Genomic DNA, 10,188 nt, shown 5'->3' with positions numbered 1-10,188 from the left:
CTTTAATAAGAGAGTCAAATAAGACCATTTACATTCATTTCTTGCCGTTAATCTCAATAGTTTCAAGTAGTCCAGTGGTTTATGTTGGACTTATAAAAACCCAAGTGAAGTGTTCGATGCCCCTCATCTCCATTTTTATTTTTAAAATTTTTGCTTGCTACAATAGCCTTTAATAAGAGAGTCAAATAAGACCATCTAGATTCAGATCATGTATGCCTTTGTTTGTTGTCGTGTATGAAATCTAATGCTAAATAAGAGACTTAAATCCAATGCTAAATAATAGATTCAAATTCCTCATAAGAGATGCAAACCAATGCCAGTTACGAGTCATATAAGAGTAACTAAAAACTTCAATAACAACCTACTTGGTAAACAAGACATAGTGAAAATAGCATTATAAAATCTCAACCGTAGAAGAAGTTGTAGCCTTCGGAGGAACAAACATTTCCATTCTCGAAATAAGCTCAGGATCATTAGCAGCTTCCCATAGGTCATAAGCAATCTTCTGCGAGCTTCACGAATGTTGTCGTCATTCACCAACGTTAAGTCCATGCCTAGAAGATGTGCTTCAATGTGATTCAACGCATATGCTCCACAATCGCTGCTAGTCTTGTTTAGGAAGAAGGGCATTGGAGCGTAAGTGACATCATAGGGCTTGACGGTAAATCCCCTCTTCTCTGAAGACTGCACGGCTTTAACAATTCTAGGGATGAGATGGGCAAATGGCTCCAAGTCCTTGTTGTGTTTCAGTCCCGCACAGTCAAATACCTCTATGGAACGAGTAACAAAGTTGACACACATAGAGATCCAGTGGTTACAATGCACAAGAAGAGGCACATACATACGATTGACATCAAGATCCCACACTGATCTTGTTCGTCTGTGTGAAGGAAGTTCACCAATTCCGTATTGGTGGAGCAGTTCTTCTATCCTGAATTTTTTTCTGTCTTTCTTGAACTCTATGTAAGAATTCTTCATTTGATTACTGAATATGCAGCTCATGAAAGCTACTTTGGACGGATTCCATCGTCGCAAAGAAGTCCTCTCGCGAAATAAGAAGAGCATAGCATCAATTTCCTTAAAAATATGATACAAACAGAGTGAGTTGGCGTGTTGCTAAAGAAGAAGAACAGTAAGTAGGCATGCAAAGTAATGTATAACTTACTTGATTTTGCAGCCACACAATAGGTCTCATAACACGTTCTGCTAACTCAGTTGTGTACATAGAAGGTCCAATTTTAAGGTGCCTGCGATGCAACATATAATTAAAATTTTGTTGAATTTAGAACATAAAGGGAAAGCATAGACTTACTGTTTGGTAGTTGAGCACCAATGAATCAGTTTGGCCCATGAATCCTCAGGGACAAACACTAATGAGTAATCGTCGTCATTCACCCGGTCCTCAGGTAATTCCATATCTTTGAGAGTGGGTGTTCTCTAATCTTCAGGCTTCAAGGATGATAATGTAGTAACCCATTTAGGTGATTCTTCATCACTCGTTTTTTGTGAGGGATCGAAACCTTTAACATGTGATACTTGAGAAAGGTTCCCCATGGCGTCTTGTAAATACTCTTGTGTGCTCATTTCTTTTTTTTTCGATGAAGGTTCCCCATGGGTAGATGATTGTGACAAATTCTTCAAAAAATCCATCATATCATCAGTTTCGGTTTCAATCTCCTATTAATAAAACCAAACTTAACATTATAAGCCAAAACAGTCATCAAGGACAGAACAAAAGAGTCAAGAGACAATGCATTAAAAGAGCCGAGAGACAATTCATTACAGAGAAAACATGTCATAGTCATAAGTTCACTTCATAGCAAACACCAAAATACACTACAAGATGATTTCCAACAAGCCGATATTACAAGCAAACAACAATGACATTACAAAAGAGTCAAGAGAAAATAACAACAAAAAGACAGTCCGACATATTACAAAGCTTCATTTTATGGTTATCTTTCTTCCTTGCCGAGGGCTACGACGAACCGTAGGAGGAACCACACTCTCCTCAACGTTGCCTTTGCCTTTTTCCTTTGTTGCTGCAGGACACAGACTCTGTGATGATTTCCCCATTGTTGCTGAAGGACAAGGAATCTCAGAAGCGCTGTCTTTTCCCACTGTATCAGAAGGACCCGGAATCTGTGACACCGCTTGCTTGAGCTCAGCCATGTCTTTCTGGACATTCTCAATACGCTCTTGGATGTCATTCTGCACCACCTCCTTGAAAGAGTTGAAAGCAGAGGTGAACAAACTATCAATGAAAGTCTTCATTCCACTGGAGATACCACTGTTATGTTCAGCCGTCCGTTGACAAAGCAGTTCTTTCTTTCGAGCCTCCGCACTAGGATCATTTAGCTTACGTTTGCCCCTTCTCGCAACAATAGCCGGTTCCTCTACATGTGTATCTGTGACATCTTCGACTTCAACATTCTCTCCGTCCTTTTCTGAATCAGAAAGCTCCAAAGTTGGAGGCAAAGCCTCGACTTCCCATACGAATTCCGTCCAATCCTGTTTGGCATTGAGAAGAGTAACAATACGACCAACTCGTTCATCTTTCTTCTCATCTTCCCTATAGAACTCAGTGCTATCAACCACATCATTGTTCCTAGTAGCAGATATAAATGGGAACAACTCTCCCTGACAAGAACAAACCCAAACAATAAAGTTACTCTTTGTTTATTAACTGAACAGAATATAATTTTTAAAAAATTATTACCTTATTAAGTGGGACTCTAGGCTGCTGATATCTGCATAGGAAACTTTTCCACTTCCTTTCCAATTCCTACATCTCACTTTAGTCATGTACTTTTTGATCTTTTTACCCACCATACTACCAATGTCTGGGATTGCCTCCATAACCCATATATGAAACGCATAGGAGAATCCATCCAACACGTAACTGTTCTTCAGATGCACATCTCTCCTTGCTTTGAGTATTGATGCAAGCAGCTCGTCATACGCGTGAAGACCCCACAGATACATCCTCATCTTCTCAAAATCCATCACCAAACGGATGTATTCATGAGGGATGAACACTCTTGAATCCTTAGCTATGAGGAATCCATGTATGACACACAAATACACTAGCCTAACCCTGTCCACATACGTCCACTTGTTGCATTCGTGAAGAAGCTTCGTCCTTATCATGAATAAGTTGACCTTTCTATTTTTCCTCAGCACATTGCTCCAGAACCTCTTATCATCCTTTCAATCATTGAAGTTTATATCAGGTTCATCTTTGAACTTCAATCCTATCACAGCATGAAATTCTTGCTGCGCAGAAAACCTAAGAGGCCTCTTTGCAAATAGAAACCACAGCTCGTGAAGCTTCGAAACCTTGAGCTGCTTGCATATGAAGCTGTGAATGATCTTCCCTGAGTAGATGAGCTTGTTTTCTATGATTGCCAAAAGCGGACCGAAGACAGGATCTTTCAAAACTTCGTCATACTCAATGTTGAGAACACCCTTCACTTCCTCCAGAATTGTACGTCTACACGTGTTGTTAATCTTATCAATTTGCGTCTCAAATCCTTCTTCAAGTATGCGTTGTGGAAACTCGTATGTCATTCCTATAAAACATAAAAGCAATAACTTCAACTCGTTAGTAATGCCTTAAGGAAATCAAACTATAACTCGCAATCAAACTAGTAAACATTTTATATTTCCAGGTAACTCACAATCAACTCAACCGCAAACTACAATGAAAACCATCAACATGAATTAATTTGTTTTTAAACAATTCAATCTCTTCCTAGTACATAAGGAACATATAACTCCATCTCATCTTTGATAAACTATAAAACATTCAAGTATAACCAAACCCCCTCACAAACATAATGCATAATCGATTTGATTTCTACTCCATTCAATCTTAAAATGTCAACAAAAAATAAATTTCAAACAATAAACTTGAATCAATTTGATTTCTACTCCATTCAAACTTTTACTAAGATATGAACATCAACAAAATAAAAAAAAAAATAAAAAATCGAAAAGGGGATCTCAAAACCTTACCTTCAATTTTAGGGAAAGAGAAACCGAGATGAAAATCGAACAACGTCAATCTCTTCGTATGTAGAACAACTTAAATCTTTTCCTAGTGCATGCAAATAAAGAAATTAAGATCAACACATCAAGAAAACATAAAGGGGACTTCGAAACCCTAACCTCAACGATTTTGGAAGCGAGATGAAGTAAGAGGAAGAGAAGAACAACGTGAAGCTAATCGTCCTTTATCAGCGTCAAGAAGCTACTCCCGAGCTTGAACAACTTCAATTGTAGCCGGCGAAGATTGCAAAGTAATCCTACTCTGTCGTGTTTAGAGAGGAGAGAAGAAAGAAAGAGGACGAAGGAGAGATGTGACGATGAGTTCAAGGTCTCCGACGAACTAAGACGGCCGGAGAAGATGGTGTTGATAACGAAACCTAATAGCCGCCTCTTCGCTAGAGAGAAAGCAAAGTTGGAGTCGACAACATGTTATGATTTTTTACTTTGTATCTGTTTTTTTTTTACTTCTTAGTTACTTTCTGAGTAAGTTACATGACTTTTTTTAATATATGTATTTCAAATTTAATAGAAAGGACAAAATGAGATTAGCATTATTGTTTATACTATAGGGACAAAGATTTTGGTTTTAATTCTAAGGGGACAAAGTAGTAGTTGTTTTGTTCTCTTTTCCCAAATTTCTGTTAAAAAAAAAAACAACTTGACCCTTCTGGTTATGCTCTTCTTGCTTTACTTTCAACTGTAAAACAAAACAAAAAATAAAACAGTTTAATTTTTTTTAAACTGAGTATTCCTCTTGACCGTTTTTTAAATGACACAATTTTCTTTGTCGACGAGGAGAAGAAAGCTGCCGTGTTATGCGATCTGGAATATAGGAATAGGGACATGGTATACATTGTTGGAGAGAACAATCAATTCGTGAAAATACCCGTAGGAAAATATAGATGGCCACTTATTTACAGTTATGTTCCACGCTTGGTTCAAATCTAACAGGGAAGAGTAATGACAGAAGGACGCGAAAGGAAAAAATAGCATTAGCGGTTATATACAGCCCCACGTAGTTTCTTGCATTTTCCATGTTTTTGTCTTTCTTTCTTTTTTATAGTGAATGTTCTTTGATTAATGAATGAAAAACTGGTCTTGTATTTTATTTTGTTTTGTGTACATGTCACCTTTTACGGCTTCTCTCTTCTTCTCTGCATTACCAATTTGAACTTTCTATAATAATAACTAACCATTCTCAATTGAAGCAGCAGCATCCTAACATCTTTTAGGGAAGGATTTATCGGTGTTGAACGTTTTGGTTTAATCTTAACTCTATGTTTGGGTGTTGCCGGTGTTGGTGTTTATCTCTTGATCGTTGGATACCTTCGCTCTAGTGCGTCCATTTTTTTCATTATTAAGCAATTTTGAGAATTATAAAGCGAGAGTCTCGCTTATCAACTCCAAAACTAGAAGTGTTAAGAAGCAACTTATGAAGGGATCATGAGACCAAGCAGCGTTATATGGCAATAGGATATTGTCTTTGCAATTACAACAAGATTGTTTAGAGTTTCGTCGTTGCATTACACTCAAATTTCAACTGCCCAAATAAAAGCCTTTGTAAATAATTTATCTGTTTACCAAAAATGAAGAAATTTTCTTGGGATTTGGCTTTAGCCAACTTAAGAGGCGACTTTAGCCAACTTTTTTCTATATATTAATGCAAATTTTCGCACTAATTATACAAATCTGAGCTCTTTGTCTATTTACATAAATGAAAAATTATTAACATCGTTGGTGTACCATACTTATTCGACTATACATAATCTTTAGCCGAAAGCACCAACACATTCTATGTTACTAGCTCTTGTTCCGGCGAGGAAGTGCCTACTTCTTTTAATAGTCTCTCGTACAACTGCACCAAACCCAAATATTAACTTCAATTTTTATAGTACTTAACACACAGAAATCACAATATAGTTAGTAGCATACCTGTCTATACAAAGATGAATCGCCATAAGATTTTCTTAACTCAACCACGTTCAGTGACGGCTTTATCTCGAAAACCTGTTTATTCATACAATTTTTTTTTTTTTTTTGCTTAGTTCAATGTAATCACTAAATAGGCTAAAGATAGTGAAATATTATAATGTAACATACCTCAGCTGTTACTGATAAACCAACTTGACCCTTCTGGTTATGTTCTTCTTGCTTTACTTTCAACTGTAAAACAAAAGAAAACAAAAAATAAAACAGTTTAAATTTTTTTAAACTCTACAAATTCAACTAGCAAAGAAAGAGGAAGAACACATAATAGTGAAGACTCACCTTTGCATTTTTCTTTTGTACACTGAATCCCATTTCTGTAACTGAGTTTTCGATTTTCTCCAGTAAATCTTTTGCTGAGCTATTTGAAGTAAATCTTATTCTCCTCTCTGATACATTCTGAGAATTGGAAAATAAAACTTTGTTTTAGTATAAATAGTGTATCAAGCAGAGGTAAACACATTTGAAACAGAGCAGATGAATCTATACCTCTTGTTCAAAGAAACCAGACAGGTCAAGGAAGGAAGACATTCCGATCAACTGAAACGCGTTGATGATAGTCGGTGAATCACTGCCCTTTCCATCTTCCGATCCCTACACAGTTCAGAGCGCATTAGGGACACATTGTACAAAAATGCAATTGCGATTAAAAAAAAAAAGAGAGGCCGTTAGATTCTTACGACTTCTTGGACTGAGAAAGCATCGTCGTCTGTGTCAATGTCTTCTTCGTCATCATCATCATCTGGAACTGAAGGAATGTACTCGTGCTTGAACCATTCGCTGGCTTTAATACCTGCGACCGTGATCCTGGTGACTGGATTTGGATCTAGCATTTTCTTGATCATGGTTCTTGCACCAGGTGATAACCAACGTGGTATCGGTGGGTCTCCTTTGCATATCTGATGAAAGATGAAATATTATTATCAATATTATCTTTTTAAACTGAAGATAAGAGATCAAGAGGCGGACTTTACCTTCTGGTAAAGAACTACAAGGTTTCTATCATCAAAAGGGAGACATCCGGTTAGAATCACATACAGGACTACACCACATGACCATATATCAGATGCTGCACCCTCGTAGCCTCTGTTAGCTAAAACCTCAGGCGCAACGTAGTTAGGACTTCCACAGGTTGTATGTAGCAATCCGTCTTCCTGAAAATGGCAAAAGAAAAAATGTTAAAAATTGATTCATTTCAACAACTCTATGTCTGTGTATATACCCTAAAATGCTGAGGCAGAGCACTGAGGCCAAAGTCAGTGATCTTTATATGTCCCTTTGCATCAAGAAGAACATTCTCTAGCTGCAATATAATAGAGAAAAAGTTGAATATTAGGGCAAGATTTCATAATAGGTTATTAGGGTTTTGGAAGACGTGAGAAACACGGACCTTGAGATCCCTGTGGAAAACACCTTTGATGTGACAGTAACTGATTCCATCGATGAGCTGCTGAAACATTTTTCTTCCCTCAGTTTCTGTTAGCTTTCCGTTCGAAACCTGAGAGATATCAAAGTGTGATTTTAGCTTAAATTTACACTCGTGAGTGAGCTTTGCTTGCGGCACAAGGTAATGGATTCTTACAATTTTGTCGAACAATTCTCCTCCAGTGACTAACTCCATCACCATATTGATCTTTGTTTTGCTAGCCAAGACCTGCATGATCATGACCATAAGGCCCATTAGTTTCAAGATGTTTGAGATGAGATGTTTGAAAATTAAAAAGTGTGCTCCTAATTAAAAGTAAATAAATTTTAGAAATGTGATCTCAATCATATCCAAGAAATTCCCTAACAAACAAAATCCTTAGGTGTCAAAAATCTACACGAACACATAAAATAATAGGTTAACCACCACACGACCTTAGACTTGAAACGTGAACCACGTGTATTCAATATGTGTAGCACATAATCGGTTGCTTGACCAAAAAGTCAAGATTGATCCGCGTTACAAGATAAAGCAAAACTCAAAGAAGTGAGATAAAAAGAAGTCAACAATAAACGTCTTCCACTTTTTTAACCCAAATGTACAGCAACACCAAAATAACACTAATAATGCATAAAACTACATATTAATAACATCATCGTAACAAGAAGAAACGTATGCGTAATATCAAAGTGGGTCCATCATATGGATAAAAAGCTTCAAAAAGGTCCTAAGATTAGGCAATTATTAACGATCAGCGCCATATCTTGCCATTTTCACGACATGAATTTGGGACCCACGTTGAATTGAAAAGGTCAAGTTACCGGCAAATCCAGCAACCATTTCGATAATGGAATTATTAAAAAAAAAAAATGGATAATTTTATGTAAACAGTGGCTAATTTGGCAACGTGAAAAACAAGCTAAAGGAACATACATCGGTACGAAACTTTTAAAGTGATTAAACCGGATTCATCAAAAAAGTGATTAAACCAAATGACTTTGTAAGATATTCTCAAAAGCAACAAAATGTAGTTTCAGAGACAAACTGATGTCTAGTCCTCAAAGTCAGCAAGTTTTAACCACTTTTGTTTGATAAGATAAAAACTAAACTAAAAATAGGATGGTATTAGTGATTCCAGACCTATTAATCTAAATTACAGCAAAATAATGGGTTTGATCTATAAATAAAGGATAAATATATATAAGCAATAATTGAGAAATTTTCAGTTTTCACTTTCTGTCAGACTCAGTACTAAATAAAAGAAAAGAACCTACCTACACCACAACCAAACAAACAAATAAATCATCCAATTGCTATACTAATCAAAGAAAGAATCATTCGATAATCCAGCAAGATTATAGGAGTATTTTTTAATCAAAAAGCTAATTACATAAAATTAATTTAGGTAAGATTATTTGGGATACTCGCCTCATGTAATCTGACAATGTTGGGATGTTTCAGCATTTTCAGCGTTCTGATCTCCCTTTTTATCTGCAAAATTAATTAATTACGATTTCTATTAAATAACAAATTCCAACAAATCTCCCGGCGATTTTTTCCTCTAGAAGTTATCGAAAAAAATTAATTTGAATAACATCGAATTATATGGAAAACGTAAAAAAAAAAAAAAAACCTGCAAGGAGAAGTTGAGATCGGCGATACGTGACTTGTCAATGATTTTAACGGCGAACGGTTGACCAGACACGGTGTCTTTAGCGAATTTTACTTTTCCGAAATTACCCTCGCCAAGCGTCCTTCCAAGCTCGTATTTCCCCAGTCGCATTCCCTTCCTCACCTCCTTCTCTTCCGCTTGCTCTCTCACCATCCAATCACCGGTTTAGAAAAATTTTCCAAGGAAGCCAAAAAACAGAGAACCAAAACGAATTAACGAATGCTCGCTTGAATCTGTCCCGATTAGATTGCGTCTATGGCTTTTAGCTGTGTATGTATGTGTGAGGGAGATATATGTATATATTTGAAAGAGAGGAAGAAGATTGGGAAGAAGAGAAGAAGAGGCTGTTGAAATTGAAGAGAGGACGCCACTTCTCGTTGCTTCCTCCCTTCCTTTTTATATTCCCACTTTATTTATTTCTGATTATTTTAATTCTTTTTCTTTTCTGTTTCTTGTTACACAGATTTTTATTGGATAACAATTAACGTGTTAATCTTTTTCTTTTTTCTCAAAACCGTATTTATCTGAACGATACAATTGTCTAATAGAGAAAATCTTGCTTAGAAAGTTTAATATATTTTTTTAATAAATATATCTAAATTTGTTTTTTCTTACAACAGGGAACATCTTTAATTATATTACATTATTTTTTGTTGGAGTATACGTAAAATAAGATGCGTTATCAAGATGCATGTGTATTTTATATGTGTGCTTGTAGACATCTACGGGCCCACGTCATTTGCAACACTTATTTTTATGCTGAAATTAAATAAATTAATCTATATAGTAGATTCATGAGAACTTTGGTTTTATAATAAGTTGGAAAGAGACGCTATGTTGCCCTTTTTATATATGATCTTGTTGTGGAGCAGTTTTGATTTAGTTTCAGATTTTAGAAATTTCTCTTTTATATAAAATATTTAAGCGTGTGATAAAGTATTGTTTTATCAAGTTTACTACAGTTTGAGTTTCCATCTGAATTTAGCTGTCTAACTAAAATTTATAAGTAATTTAAAAAATATTTTATAACTCAACGTAAGGTTAGATAAAATAT

General features: G+C 35.9%; 1 protein-coding gene across 1 annotated transcript; it reads right to left on the bottom strand.

Annotated features, from left to right (window-relative positions):
- Window positions 1-5,684: 5,684 nt before the first annotated feature.
- Window positions 5,685-9,513, bottom strand: LOC106343419 (CBL-interacting serine/threonine-protein kinase 1). The gene is made up of 12 exons (XM_013782621.1): window positions 9,096-9,513; window positions 8,891-8,953; window positions 7,619-7,690; window positions 7,427-7,534; window positions 7,259-7,339; window positions 7,011-7,190; window positions 6,717-6,935; window positions 6,526-6,630; window positions 6,319-6,435; window positions 6,151-6,213; window positions 5,983-6,057; window positions 5,685-5,905 (listed from the first exon to the last, which is right to left on the bottom strand). The coding sequence occupies exons 1-12, from the start codon at window positions 9,285-9,287 to the stop codon at window positions 5,843-5,845; spliced, it is 1,338 nt and encodes a 445-aa protein (XP_013638075.1). The 5' UTR covers window positions 9,288-9,513; the 3' UTR covers window positions 5,685-5,842.
- Window positions 9,514-10,188: the final 675 nt, after the last annotated feature.

This window comes from Brassica oleracea, chromosome C5, assembly GCF_000695525.1.
Source record: "Brassica oleracea var. oleracea cultivar TO1000 chromosome C5, BOL, whole genome shotgun sequence".
Classification (NCBI taxonomy): domain Eukaryota; kingdom Viridiplantae; phylum Streptophyta; class Magnoliopsida; order Brassicales; family Brassicaceae; genus Brassica; species Brassica oleracea.
This window is presented reverse-complemented; position numbering and strand designations above follow the sequence as displayed.

Bases quoted from the DNA above. Each gene is read 5' to 3' on its own strand.
- LOC106343419 (XM_013782621.1), bottom strand. From the start codon at position 9,287: ATGGTGAGAGAGCAAGCGGAAGAGAAGGAGGTGAGGAAGGGAATGCGA. The intron at 7,340-7,426 runs GTCCGTGTTTCT...ATTATATTGCAG, and splicing joins TTTTCCACAGGGATCTCAAG to CTAGAGAATGTTCTTCTTGA. The intron at 6,936-7,010 runs GTAAAGTCCGCC...ATCTTTCATCAG, and splicing joins TTGTAGTTCTTTACCAGAAG to ATATGCAAAGGAGACCCACC.